Below are 15,346 nucleotides of genomic sequence, written 5' to 3'. Positions count from 1 at the left end.
TAAGCAATTCTTTTGCCTCAGCATCCCAAGTAGCTGGGATTATATTGCAGGATCTGGCGAGCAGCCCACAATGCAACAGGCCTCTTTCTTTGTTCCCAGGTTGATAGGCAGGTTAAGAAATAAAAGACACACACAAGATAGCGAAAGCTGAGTCCAGGGGTGGTGATTGCCTTCTGGTCCTGTGGTGCCACCAATGCACTGGATATACCAGAATTTATTATTAAGTTTAGTGAGGGCTAGGGGTAGGGTAGTGAGGGATTGAAGGTGGTTTGATTCTGAGGTGAAATGATCATATGGGGATGAAGTAATTCTTTAACAAAACTTCGGTATGCCGAAGTACAGTATACAGAGATAAAAATTTACACCATAGTGTGTGCATCAGCAATTTCTAACAGAGCCTTAAAACAGAAACACAGTCTATCCATAACCTATGATTAGCAAGATATTAATCAGCAGTAACAGTTGCAGGCAAAACTGGTTGCAAACAATCATTAGAAACAGGAAGGGAAGTTAGACAACCAGCTAAACCAAAAAATTCTCAGAAGGGAGTATGCCTTAACTCTAAAGAGACCTAGAAGAGCCATGGCAAGTTAACGGCGTTTATAACCCTATCTTATCCATATGAACAGGCACCCCTCATGTGTCCATTAATAGGCTCTCCACAAGAGTTGCATTCCATTCCCAGAGCTATGAACATCTGCTTTTCTGGGATAGGAATCTTGGTGATATGAAATCTCCCTGACTACACATCCATTAATAGGCTCTCTGCAGGGGGAAGCACATCACACGCTGTTGGCTCATTGTGGCAGCCCAACCTGGCATTGTCTTTATACAATCCTGCATGCAATTTTGTATTTACAATAATCAGGAGCATTTCATCTTTTATTCCACAGCAATGGTTTCAGGGGGTCCCCCTACAGGATTGCAGGTGTGCACCACAACACTAGGCTAATTTTTGTATTTTTAGTACAGACAAGGTTTCACCATATTGCATATTGACCAGGCTGGTCTCGAACTCCTGACCTTGTGATCCTCCCACCTTGGCCTCCCAAAGTGCTGGGATTACACATGTCAGCCACTGTCTCTGGCCCATCAACCACACATTTCCTTGAGTTTATGAATTCCAGCCCAAGAGAAACAATTTGATATTTGAAGGTTGGCTGCTCACAAATATTTGCACACAAATAAAAATGTTTGTTGATTGCACCACATGAGGGAGACTACCAGTATGACTATCAGGATGAAAATATCAAGAGTTTGGTATATGCACCTTAAGCAAGATGCAAACCAACTACAATAGAACAGATCAAAGAAGAAGCCAGAGGAGTCTAGTCATTTTAAACAGGCAGCACATTTGTTGATTTTTACAACTGAATCTCTACAATACCTGATGTATTTATCCATGTGCAACAAGAAGTGTCAGAAACTGCACAGGCTCCCCCCTGTTAAGCTGGTAGAGAGCAATTCTATTTTCTAGCATTACATGTCTATGTTAAATTAAAACAGGGAGTGAGAAGAATAGGAAAGTATAGAAGTGGAAGCCTAAAAAAAACTCGATACATTTGAGGAAAAAGTTGTGTTAAAAATGCAGCTAACGTCAGCTTTGGGGTGGACTAAAGGATCTCTTGTTATGTAAAAATGTGTGGGCCAGGTGCGGTGGCTCATGCCTGTAATCCCAGGACCTTGGGAAGCCAAGGCGTGTGGATCACCTCAGGTCGGAAGTTCAAGACCAGCCTGACCAACATGGAGAAACCCCGTCTCTACTAAAATTACAATATTAGCCGAATGTGGTGGCACATGCCTATAATCCCAGCTACTAGGGAGGCTGAAGCAGGAGAATCACTTGAATCCAGGAGGTGCGGGTTGTGGTGAGCCAAGATTGTGCCATTGCCCTCCAGCATGGGCAACAAGAGAGAAACTCCATCTTAAAAAAAAAAAAAAAAAAAAAAAGTGTGGTTGACGTGATATATCTGACACTGTTAACATACTCTCAGAAGCTACTTCTTGTGAAATCCTAAGTACAGCATTATTCTGGGAAGCAAAGGAGGCAGGCATAAGCAAGGACAAATTAAGAGAGGTAAGAGCCTCATCATGATTGATAGTCTTGTTCTGACATTTTGAGAAAAACCATCCACAGTGTACACTCATCAACTTGTTGTCGTGATTTGCAGTTTAGGTGTCTCTAAGTTATGGTGTTGAACATTTGGTGAACTCAGAGTGGCCCACACCTCAGACATGAGGGTTTTCACAGAGCTGTTCTTGTTCTTAATGATTTCATTATAGAAAATTGTCATTGTAGCCATTTGTCAAATCTCTTTTCAAGGTTTTTAATTTCTTTGTGCTGGGTTCGTACTTCCTCCTTCCACTCTGAGAAGTTTGATTGTCTGAAGCCTTCTTCTCTCAACTGGTCAAAGTTATTCTTTGTCCAGCTTTGTTCCATTGCTCTCAAGGAGTTTCATTCCTTTGGAGGGGGAGGGCACTCTGATTTTTAGAATTTTCAGCTTTTCTGCACTGCTCTTTCCCAATCTTTGTGGTTTTATCTACCTTTGATCTTTGATGATGATGACGTACAGATGGGGTTTTGGTGTGGATGTTTTTTCTGTTTGTTAGTTTTCCTTCTAACAGTCAGGACCCCTCAGCTGCAGGTCTGTGGGAATTTGCTTGAGGTCCACTCCAGACCCTGTATGCCTGGGTATCAGCAGCAGAAGCTGCAGAAGAGTGAATATTGCTGAACAGCCAATGCTGCTGTCTGATCTTTCCTCTGGAAGCTTCATCTCAGAGGTGTACCTGGCCCTGTGAGCTGTGGGGTGTCAGTCTGCCCCTAGTGGAGATGTCTCGCAGTTAGGCTACTCAGGGTTCAGGGACCCACTTGAGCGGGCAGTCTGTCTGTTCTCAGATCCAAAAGTCTGTGCTGTAAGAACCACTACTCTCTTCAAAGCTGTCAGACAGGGATATTTGTATCTGCAAAGGTTTCTGCTGCCTTTTGTTGGCTATGCTCTGTCCCCAGGGGTGGACTCTACAGAGGCAGGCAGGCCTCCTTGAGCTGCGGTGGGCTCCACACAGTTCAAGCTTCCTGGCCACTTTGTTTACCTACTTAAACCTCAGCAATGGCGGGCGCCCCTCCCCCAGCCCCGCTGCTGCCTTGCAGTTAGATCTCAGACTGCTGTGCTAGCAATGAGGGAGGCTCAGTGGGTCAGTGATCCTCTGAGCATGGCCTGGGATATGATCTCCTGTTGTGCCATTTGCTAAGACCCTTGGTAAAACGTCGTACTAGGGTGGGAGTCACCTGATTTTCCAGGTGTTGTTTGTCATGGTTTCCCTTGGCTAGGAAAGAGAATTCCCTTCCCCCTTGCACTTCCCCGGGTGAGGAGATGCCTGCACGCTGCTTCCGCTCTCACTTGTTGGGCTGCACCCACTGTCCTGCACCCACTGACCAAGCTTGTATAGTTTCAGGAACAGAGCTCTTCTTGTTCTTAATTATTTAAGTGGAGAAAATTGCATTGGAAAAACTAAAAGGATTCAGGGTCCAGTCCAGTCTACCAGTGGATTATAAATACTCAAAGATAATGAACAGTGGTTCAATCTGGTAACAGGTGTACTACAGTTTTTCTTTTTAACATAATTTTTCTCTACATAGGAGTCTCTATTTTTACCAAAGATAATTCCAGTAGGATGAATTAGTTTGCAAAATAGGTTGAGTCTCACCGAACTTGCCTAGATTTTTTACCTAAGTGCAGCAAGTGTAGCAATGGACCATAGACGCTCTTTTTAAACTTTTTGTTGCTAGAAGTTTTATAAGACTCTCAGATTAAACTTTCAAAAACCTCTTGAGACTAGAAAGCCAAACCAAGACCAACTTCAGACTTTGCCTGCATTTCCTACGGGTTTATTCTATGTGTATTCTAAAATAGAACATCCCAGTCAACGTCTTGGTAATATAACCAATGTTTTCAAATGTGTCCTGTTATAAAGAGAGTAGATTCTTACTGAACTTGTGCAAATAACTTTATTACCATAAGCATATGAATCCTCATGAATACTTTCCCAATTCTGGGGCACTCAGATTCGGAGCAAAAGCAAATGTTTCAATTTTTGTTCACAAAAGTATACTTTAGTAAATTGCGGTAAAGTATAAAGAGCTTAAAAGAGAAAGTTCATAAATCTGGAGAATAAAACATTCAAAGAATCAGCACATTTTCAAATTAAAAGTTATGAAAACATTATCATTTTGATTATTTAGTTCAATAAAACTGAGGTTTTTTTCTTCTTTGTCTTGAATTTCATGAAGGTATCAGCCTGTTCACTAAAATTTTGAAAGTTCTCAGAGAGTCCAGTGGTATGATCTTGAAGTTATCAGAAACTTTTATTCAAGAGTCATTGTCAGAGTCTTTTCCATATATCTCCTCGAAGAAAAAGCAATTTTGGACTGTAGCTGAATATAAATACTTCGAGGAAGAATCAAAGCAACTGCCTGGGAATGATAAAGATTTAAAATGACTATGGTTAAAAATCTAATGAGATTTTTATTAGGTTTATTATGGTAAAGACACAGCTCACATAGAAATCTAGTTACTTCTGTGGCATATGACACTATAACTGATAACATATTCGATTTCCAGAAATTTCATATAGTTTTTAGAATACTCACTTTTTTAACTTTTTTATTTTTATTTTTTGACATGGAGTCTTGCTCTGTTGCCCAGGCTGGAGTGCTGTGGCACGATCTCCGCTCACTGCAAGCTCCACCTCTCAGGTTGATGCCATTCTCCTGCCTCAGCCTCCGGAGTAGCTGGACTACAGGTGCCTGCCACCACACCTGGCTAATTTTGTTTTTGTATTTTTAGTAGAGTCGAGGTTTCACTGCATTAGCAAGGATAGTCTGGATCTCCTGACCTCATGATCTGCCCACCTCGGTCTCCCAAAGTGCTGGGATTACAGGCATGAGCCGCTGTGCCCAGCCTAGAATACTCATATTATTAACATTCCCATAAATATTATTTAGAGAAGGTTTAGCATCACTTATCACTCATTTGAAAATGCTTTGTATATATCTGTTAACATATAAAAGAAGGTGGCTTTTCCATTCAGCTTCTGTTTCCCAACTGGATTACTGAGTTCTTGGTGTAACCCCTTAATAATTAGGGCCAAAAAAGTATAGTCTTATGTATGTTGAAAAAGGTCCTTAGGTCATTTCAGTACTTCTAGCTGAAAATCATTGATTTGGTTTTAAGTTCTACCTATTACAGCAAGAGTTCTCCATCCTCATTACATGTTAGTAGTATCAGGGAAGACTTAAAAATTACCAGTGCCTGGGTCCCTCTCCAGACCTTTAAAGTGGAACTCATGGATGGGGCTTGAGCCCCAACCTGTTTTCAGGCTTAGCATTGGAACTAAGAATGTTATGTCTATATGGGTGAAGGGGCAGGGATGTGTAGGAAGTTCTGACTAAGATGGAGTAATTATACTAAGAAGTAGAGGTAAAGGAAGTGAGAAGGATTAGTAAATACAAGAAATGTGAAGTTACAAAGAGGCTAGAGTACACCCCTGGAGATTCTTGATTAAGTGAATTAACTAGATTTTGGAAAGGTTATGAGGCAGTCATATGCAAGGAAGGTTTCAAAGTCTGGAGACAAGAAGTCAAACAACACTTTGAGAAGTGGTAGGTCTTTATGGGAATGGAGAGAATTACAGTATTGAGAGATGTGAAAAATAATGAAGAGGGTTTCACAATGTGAAATTGTGTTTCTCATTTGAATCTGAGAAACAAACGAGCAGAGGCTGGAGATAATTATGTCTAAAAGACAGTGGAGTACAGGGAGCATAAAGGCCAGGGAGAAAGGGAACTGCAGGAATTGGTGCTGAGAAGCAGGAGTTTGGTGGATGAAGGAGGAGATCTAGTCCCAGATACAGGCAAATAAGTCTTTTCCCTCTCCCAAGCATGGCAGTCAGCCCTGCAGGAAATGGGACAAGAGAAAAGGCTATCATACCTGCCAGTCTTCCTGAAATACAGAAATGACATCATGGCTATTGTCTTGGATTAAGGCCAGGATAGAGGTCCTCTTCCTAAAGGAGCTGTCATGGAAAGAAAAGAAAAGAAGGAATGGAGGTGATGTTATTTTACAGAGAGGAGCCTCAGGAACAAGCATGTAACATGAGATACTCTATAACTGTTTTTTCAAGGAATACATGATTTCTGTTGGAAAGTTGATGGGAGATGATTATATTCTTGCAGTTTTTTCCCCTCTCACCATGTTTGTAGGTTGGTGATCAGTCCTCTGTCAATTCTCTACTGCACTCAGATATTTCAGAAAGCTTTCAGATGTGATAAAGGCTGATTGATATTTTCTATGTCATTAGAAGTTTCCACCTTTTCATGTTTGCATCTTTTTCTCAGTGTCTCTGTGGTGGCAGCCATGAATGAGACCCTGCCAGGTCTCCATGGCAGGGATCTGATTGACAGAAGGCCCAGGTCAGTGCATTTCAAATTCACCACTTCCTTTGCACAGAAAGCTTCCTTCCCACAGGTTCCCAGCAAGGGCATGAAAGCAAGCCTAATTCTCTGAGATCTCTTTAACTTTAATGGGTGACTGGTTGGAGGACTCCACATCAGCCTTGCAAAAACTCTCTTAGAGCAGTATTGATACCTAAAACTTCTTTCTCTTTCTTTTTCACAGGAGTCAGCTTTGCATAGTGGTGTGTAGGTTCTCCCATACTATCTTCATGTCTGCCCCACATTCCCTCACAAGTGTCTTCCCTGATAAATTATCTTATATGTCTAATCCCATACTGGAGGCATCTCCGTTGGTAAAAACTAAAATACCAGGCTTGATTCTTTGTATTTAGCTTTTTTCCTTTCTCTCCCACAAGTCGTCAGTAACCATGTTCTAATGTGTTATGTGTTACCTCTTTTTCTATATATATATGGAAATAGGTACTGTTGAGGGGCACATCCTATGTGCCAGGACCTGTCTTAAATACTTTATCTGTACTTCATTTAATTCACAAAATAAGCCTGTCGGGTAGACATTATTTCCATTTTGCTGATGAAAAGACAGAAATTTAGAGTACTGTAAAATCTCTCCTGGTGTCATATGGCTAGTAATAGGTGGATCGGAGATTTGATTCTAGGACTATTTGACTTCAAGGCTAATGATGATGGTAGTAATATAGCAGCTGACATTGATTCATCTGTGTGTGGCATCTTGTTTCACTGACTGCATGAAACCTTTAAAAGAATGGTATGAAGCAAGCTCTCTCATACTTCAGGATATGATAAAAGAACAAACTAAACCCAAACACAGTGAATGAAGGAAACAATAAGGATGAGAGTGCATAAAAATAAAATGGAGAATGGAAAATAATAGAGGAAATTAATGAAACCAGAAGTTGATTCTTCAGAATGAAATCGACAGAATTGACGACCATTAACTAGAGTGACTAAGAAAAAAAGAGAGAAGATTAAAATTACAGAAATCAGAAATGAAAATGAGTCTGAGCATGGTGGGTCATAATTTAATCCTAGCACTTTGGGAAGTCACAATGGGAGGATTTCTTAGGCCAGGTGTTTGGACCAGCATTGGTAACCTGGGGAGATCCTGTATCTACAAAAGTAATTGAAAACCAAGTAGCTGGGCATGGTGGCATGTGTCTGTGGTCCTAGTATCTTGGGAGGCTGAAGAAGGAGAATTTCTTGAGACCAGGAGGGTGAGACTGCAGGAAGCCATAATCACGCCACTGTATTTCAGCCTGGACTGGCCTACAGTGTGAGAGCCTGTCTCTCTCTCTCTCTTCAAAAAAAAAAAAAAAGAAAAGAAAAGAAAAGAAAAATAAAAAAGAAAATGAAGTGATTACTTCCAATTCTAACAAAATAATGATTATGAAAGTAATGTAAATAATTGTATGCCAATAAATTGGATAACCTAGATGAAAGAGACAAATTCCTAGAAAAACACTAAAATGAATAGAACTAAAATCAATAAGATTGAATCAATAAAAGCATTTGATAAAATTCAATATTTTTTCATAATAAAATATTCTTCATAATAAAAAATTGTTCATAATAAAAACATCCTAACGAAGAATGGAAGGAAACCACCTCAACATAAAGGCAATACACGAAAAGCCCAATGCTAACATCATATTTAATGGAGAAAGACTGAAAGCTTTCCCCGTATGAGCAGGAACAAGACAAGGATGCTGCTTTGGACACTTCTATTCAATGTAGTATTGAAAGGTCTAGTCAGAAAAATTAGGCAAGAATTTTAAAAAAGACATTCAAATTGGAAGAAAGGAGTAAAGTTACTTCTGTTCACAGATAACTTGAACTTATATCTAGAAAATCCTAAAGATGGAACAAACCTATTATAATTAATAAATGAATTCAGTAATGTTGCACAATACAAAATCAACATTCAAACATCAGTCGTATTTGAATACACTAACCATAAACAATCCGAACAGAAATTAAGAAAAAAATTTAATTTGTATTAATATCAAAAAGAAAAAAATATTTAGGAATAAGTTTAACCAAAGAGCTGAAGTGATTATACCTGAAATCCATAAAATATTGCTTAATGATGACATCAATTAATTGAAAGACATTTTGTTTTATGAATTAGAAGACTCACTATTGTTAGGAGGATAATGCTACCCAGAGTGAGCTGCAGATTCAACACAATTCCTATCAGAATCTCAGAGACATTTCACAGTAAGAGAAAAATTGTCCTAAAATTTATATTGAATCTCATGACTCTAGAGAAAAAATTTGAAGAGGAAGATTGAAGCTGGAGGACCCATGCTTCCTGATTTCAGCATTTACTACAAAGCCCCAGTAACCAATACAGTGTGGAACCGGCATAAAGAAAGACATAGAAATTAATGCAATAGAACAGAGAGCCCAGAAAGAAATACTTGCATATTCCAATACATCGTGCAAAATGGTTGAACCTTGAAGACATTGTGCTAACTGAAATAAGGCAGACACGAAAGGATAATTATTATATAATTCCATTTATAAAAGATAGAATAGCCAGTTACATAGAGACAGAAAGTAGAATGGTATGTGCTAAGGGTTGGGGGAGAAGGAGTGAGAGTTACTGTTTATTGGGTACAGAGGTTTAATACGGTAAAAGGAAAAAGTTCTGGATATGGATAGTGTGATGGTTACACAGCACTAAGTTGCACACTTAGAAATAGTTAATGATAAGCCTTATATTAGATAAAGTGTCCTGGTAGTCTTACACTCTATAAATACACACTTCTTGGCATTGCCCCTTTCCTGCCATGCAGAGGCCCAGAGGTGAATCTCCCTATTTCTCCAAGTGTGCATCACTCATTTTCCCCTGTGCTGTGTCCCACATGCTGTGCCCACAGCGTCATACAGCCGGTGACTTCAGAGCCAGGAGACAGCTCAAGGGTCTGCCCCAAGGCTCTCTCTCTTGTTGTTTCCCTGCAGCCTTGGCTTAACTTCAAATGAAAGTTCGATTTAGCCGAATTCAGGACAGGCCGCCAGGGCTCTTTCTCCACACATGCTGGTCCCACCCCAGGTGGAGTCAGGCAGGGCCAGTCACTGGAGAAGCCCAGAGCAGAGCAAGCAGCAGTCTGAGCTGCTCCTCGCTCATCCAAGGGGACTTCCTCCTCTCATTTGGGGGAAAAATGTGAGCTTGTTTCAAAGCCTCACATGTTCCTTGTAGCCCATGGAGTAAGTAAAAGAAAACAAAGACATGGCAGAAAGGGGTGTGTTGGAGACAGCGAGAAGCAACTTGATCTTGAGGACTCTCCTTCTTGTCCCTCTGTGAAGCCTCTTCCACCACATAGGGCTCAGGGCTGAAAAAGTCCCCTCCTTACCTTTCTCAGGCTGGACACAAAGTCAGCCATGAGAAAACAGAAAAACAAGGAGAAGAGAGTCTGTAGAGACAAATTGGGAGGGTTCAAGAGGAGAATCAAGGATTTGCTGCTGCCCATGGGACACAGGTTGGGAGTGAAAATGTTTTCCTGACTCTTCTCTGAAAGCCAGATAGACTCCACCTAAAACCCTATTGCCAATGATGCAGGGATCCACTTACCAAAGACTCTGATCGTCTTGAATGTGGAACGTTCGCTGCCAGTGGCTGAGTTACGAGCAGAGCAACCATAGATCCCGGTATGCTTTGTAGTAATTTTGGGGATAGAGAGCTCTTGTCCTGATTGCAGAAACTTCCCATTAATCGTCCAAGTATACGCTGCCGGTGGGTTAGATTCTGCGAAGCAGGACAAGTAGAGGTTTTCTCCTGAACGGTAATCAGTGAATGGAGGGGTAATGCTGGGGAGGTGTGGACCATCTGGAGTAAAGAGAATAAAGCCACAGGTGATGTCGTCTGAGGGAAGTGGATGCTCCTGGTCTCTTAAAGGGACACAGTGTCTGCCTGAGCCAAGACACACCCTCAAGTCCCAGGCAAACTCCTTCTGTGTTCACTGAGCCAAGGCCTGAGGTATTCACCTGTTTCTCCCATCACAGGTTGTAAACCCCAACTCTCCCATGACAAGAGCATCCCCTCCCCTTATATTCTGGGTTAAGGCTGTGCCTACCCAGGATTTCCCAGGGCAGGTAGTTATGGCCAGCTCGGGTGTCCAGAAATAAAAGTGTCTGTACTTGGACCTGGGACAGACTGAGGTGCCTGACCTCTGGTCATTTGGATTTAAGCTGGTGGCCTGGCCCACAGAGGAACCAAAGATACACAGGACATCGAGGGTACTGGGTCACTGGGGATGCTACCAACTAGGTCTTTTATTTCACATTCATAGGATCCTGTGTCATTTCTTGTGACATTGGGTAGAATGAGGATCCTGTTTTTACCGGGTTGCTTTAGCCTGGTACTGACCAGGAGACTCTGACCATTTACGCACCACACGTAGGTGTAGCCCTGAGTCTTAGGCTCACAGGTTAAGGCTACAACTTCTTGCATGATGATCTAAGTGCTCAAAGACTCTGAGGCTGCCTGGTCTGTCTTAGGGAAGCACAGACTTTCTCAAGTGTGAATTGAGCAGCAGTGTTGGGTCATGGAGAGACATGTCAGTGGGAGTCACAGGCCCTGGTACCCCTCCCAGTCCCTCTCTAATCAGCTGACAGCCTGTCTCACCTTCGGTTCCTTACCTGGAATGTGCAACTGCTGGGCCACTTCCAAATTCTGTCCTACTTTGCCCCCCAAGATGTGATTTCTCTGCAGTTTCCATTTCCAAGGATATTCTAGAGATGAGTAATAATGGGACTTCCCAATATCCTGAAACCCTGAAGATACTGAGCAGCCTGGCCTGGGACTGGATGTTTCAGCAGAAACAAGACAGGAGAGACCAGAGTCAAGCCTGGAGGTCAGTTCAGTCATCAGGCAGTGGAGGCACAAGGTGGGGCAGTTTTCTGCAGGTGTTTCATGATGACTTACTTGAGTCAGTGACCTCCAAAGATAGAGCAGAGTGCAAGGAATGATCTAGAAAGAGTGAAGTTGGCATTCAAGAGCTGGTGACTTTGGAGCAGAACCATGTTCCCTGTTCTGGGTTCTTTAAGTTTCCTCTCCTTCTGTAGAGGGCAGGTGAGGACTATGTGAATCCTTCCAGAAATACATGTGGACATTTGTAAATGCAGAACTGACTGGTGGAAAGGGTGGGAATGAACAGCTGGAAATCTGGTCATCATGGACCATGTGTGTTTGATGGATATGAGACAAATTTAGGGGAAGTTTTGCAAATATTTTCTTCAGTGGACACTCTACTCTCCGATTCCATGGGTTTGACTACTCTGGGGACCACATGGATGTGGATTCCAGAGTGAATCTGAGAAGAAACTCTGGTTGCCAGGAGCTGGGAGTGGGGAGAATCAGAAGTTGTTCATGGGTGTGCAGTTTCAGTTATGCAAGATAGGGAGGTTCTAGAGATCTGCTGTACAGCTTGATGCCTATAGTTCACACAGATTGAGTATTTCTTATGCATAAGACTTAGGACAAAAAGTGTTTTTGATTTCTGACATTTCTTGATTCTGAAATATTTGTCATATACTTACTGGTTTAGTATCCCAAATCTGAAGGATTCAAAATCTAAAATGCTCCAGTGACCATTTCTTTTCGGCATCAGATTAGTATGCCAAAATGGGAGGTAATAAGGCAAATACATTTTTGCCCTTTTTTTTTTTCTCTCACCACGTTTCTAGCTTGGTGATTAGTTTTTGGTCAATTCCATACTGGTCGTGCTGCACTTGTATGTTTTTGAAGGCTTTGGGATGTGAGAAAGGATGACTACTATTTTCTATGTCATCAAAACTTTCCACCTTTTCATGGTTGCATCTTTTTCTCAGTGTCTCTGTTGTGGCAGTCATTAATAAGAGCCTGTCAGGTCAGATTTAATACAGATTTTTGTAATTCTGCAAAAAAATGTTAGTGGGATTCTGGTAGGGGTTGCATTGAATCTGCAGCTCACTTTGGGTAGTATTGTCATCCTAACAATATTGATTTTTCCAATCCATGAAAATGAAACGCCTTTCCATATATTGATGTCGTCTTTAATTTCTTTCAGTAATGTTTTGGAGTTATCAGGGTATAATCCTTTGACCTGTTTGGTTAAACTTATTCCAAAATATTTTATTCTTTTTGATGTTAGTGTGAATTGAAATTCTTTTCTGAATTTCCTTTCAGATTGTTCATTGTTAGTGTGTAGTCTAAAGGATGGTCTAGAAAGAGTGAAGGGGACAGGCAAAAGCTGGTCGTTTTGGAGCAGAAACATATTCCCTGTCCTGGGTTTTTGATTTTCCCTCTCCCTTTGCAGAGGGCAGGTGGCTCTTCCCTGATAGCCAGATAGACTTCACTGGAAAACATATTGCCAATGCTCCAGGGATCCACTTACCAGGGACTATGATCCTATTGATTATGAAATTTGTTCCACCGGTGACTGAGTTATGGATGAACCAGACATAGCACCCTCTATATGTTTTAGTGATCTAGGGGATAAAGAACACTTGTGCTGATTGCTGGAACTTCCCATCAGTCAGCCAAGAATGCTCTTCCAGTGGGTGAGAGTCTGTGAGGCAGGAGATCTTGGGGATTTCCCCTGTATGGTAATAGGTGTATGAAGAAGAAATTGTGGGGAAATTCAGGCCATCTGGAGTAAGGAGAATAAAGTCACAGGTGATGTTGTCGAGGGAAGGGAAAATCCTGGTCTGTGGAAGGGCCACAGTGACCCTGTGAGCTAAATCACAACACTGAAGTCCCAGCCAAATCCCTGCTGTGTTCACTGATCTGGAGCTTGAGACATTCACCCGTTTCTCCCATAATAAGCTGTGGACCCTGAGTCTCCCATGACAGGAGCAGCCTCTTCTCTCCTATTGTTGATCAAACCTAAGTCTACTCTTAGTAGTCATGGCCAATTTTGATGTCCAGGGGTAAAGGTCTCTGTATTTCAACCTGAGAGGGACTGGGAGGCCAGGCCTCTGGCCATGTGTATTTGGGATGGCAGCCTGGCTCACAGAGGAACAGAAGATACTCACAGTGGAGATTCAGGGTGACTGGGTCACTGCGGCTGGCACTCACTGGGTTCTTCATTTCACATTCATAGGGTCCTGCGGTATCCACTGTGACACCAAATAGAAGGAGGGTCCTGTTGTTTTTGGACAGCTGCAACTTGCGACTGACAGGGAGGCTCTGTCCACCACAGGTAGCTTACGTCCTGAGTGTCAGGATTACAGGATAAGGTCACAGTCTCCGTGGCCTCCCTGGGGTTTAAGTTGCTGCTGGAGATGGAGGGCTTGGGAGTCTCCACTGTGCAGATAACAGAGAGAAGTTTGCCCTGTGTGGCACCTTTGATTCCTCCAAAGACATTTTTCAGAGATGGCCTTTACCACATCTCAGCCAACCAAGTCCTTAAAAGTCAACGGTAGCTGTTTGTGTTACAAGACAGATGCGTGGCAATCTGAGGGCTCAGGGATTGTGAGGCTGCCTTCTGTTTGTCGGAGAAGCACAGACTTTCTCAAGTGTGAATTGAGCAGCATCAGGTCATGGAAAGACATGGGACCAGCAGTCACAGCCCCTGGTGCCTCTCTGAGTCCTTCCCTCTCCAACCGCCTGCATGGCCCACCAATGAATTGTCACTTTTCATGCTATCTGTGAATAAATTTTAAATTATTCACAGTCACCTGACCTAATGCTTGGCACAGTGGAGATGTTCACACAAACAGCATTTATTATTATTCACTTAAATGAGAGAACACTTTTAGGTCAGATCCCTGTGGACAAGCTGCTGCCAGATACACTTTCTTTGTTCTGTTTCTGCTTCTGGGGACATTAGACTTTCTATGGAGTGTCCTAAGCCTCACAAGGCAGTTGGCTGATGGCCTACAAAGCTTGTCTTTCTGTCCTCTCCACTCTGAGTCTCAGGTGAAGAAAGCTCTGTCCTTGCCTAGATGAGGCTCTGAGGGCTGACACCGGCAGTGAGCAGCTCCAGGAGACACAGTCCTCAGACAGCTGGTAAATCCTTGGTCCCAGTAAACCCTGCCACAACCCAACCCTGGCACAGGCTCTGCAGCTTTATCTGGAGTAAGGATTTAGGTTCAGAGGTCTGGGGTTGAGGCTTCTAGGGCTGAGCTTCTCTGAGAGTATCTCATGGGGCCTCTTAGGCAAAGCCCTACTCAGTTCTCCAGGGTCTTTCTCAGGGTCAAGTTTACAAAGAGGACTTGAGGTGCTTGGCTGAGACTGATCTCCTCCTGCTGTGCATCCCCCCATCAGACTGTCCTTCCTGTGTAGCAAGTGTCTGCCGGGTCTGGAGGCAGGAAAGGAATTCTGATCTGTTGTAGTTTGTCTCCTCTGTGTGTGTCCTGTACTATATACCAAAATCCCAACATGGGAAGTAATGCAGAGAGGGACACAGGCACAGTCCAGGCCTGACAATCCTGTGTGCAAAGTAGAAGTGACCCCCGCCCCCCAACACCCAGGGATCATGTGGAATCACGGTATAAGGTGAAATGTCCAGTTACTCCTTTAGTCTTATCACCTCGCTTTATGATTTGTATGGTGTAGGATCCTGTGTCATTCTGGGTGACATTCTGGATCAGCAGGGATGCATTGGAATATACTATTTCTCATCCACTGTATGCAGGCCCAAATATAATTGCTTCAGCCTCTATTACATATCCCATAATGTAATGGTGGAGGTCCATTATTTGCCCTTTGTACCAGATGTATCCAATAAGATTCTGGGGCAAATTGTGGACAAGTAGCAGAACATCCTTCCCCTCGGAAACTTTTGTTGGCTGGGCTTCAATCGTGACTTGCGCAGGGATGGGTGGGTTCCAGAAGATTAAAAGTGATGCTAGGAGGTGGAGAGAGCATCA

The 15,346-nt window shown here is 42.5% G+C and overlaps 1 protein-coding gene across 1 annotated transcript in view; it reads right to left on the bottom strand.

The window, feature by feature from the left end:
• Positions 1 to 15,346, bottom strand: part of LOC111525475 (putative pregnancy-specific beta-1-glycoprotein 7) — a 127,280-nt gene that overhangs the window by 44,491 nt on the left and 67,443 nt on the right. The window contains 3 exon segments of the mRNA XM_026448292.1: positions 13,508 to 13,668; positions 13,670 to 13,778; positions 14,965 to 15,324. Coding sequence (XP_026304077.1) covers positions 13,508 to 13,668; positions 13,670 to 13,778; positions 14,965 to 15,324 — 630 coding nt within the window.

The sequence above is a fragment of the Piliocolobus tephrosceles genome, chromosome 21, assembly GCF_002776525.5.
Source record: "Piliocolobus tephrosceles isolate RC106 chromosome 21, ASM277652v3, whole genome shotgun sequence".
Classification (NCBI taxonomy): domain Eukaryota; kingdom Metazoa; phylum Chordata; class Mammalia; order Primates; family Cercopithecidae; genus Piliocolobus; species Piliocolobus tephrosceles.
Note: the sequence above shows the minus strand (reverse complement) of the source record. Positions and strands in the feature narration are given on the sequence as shown.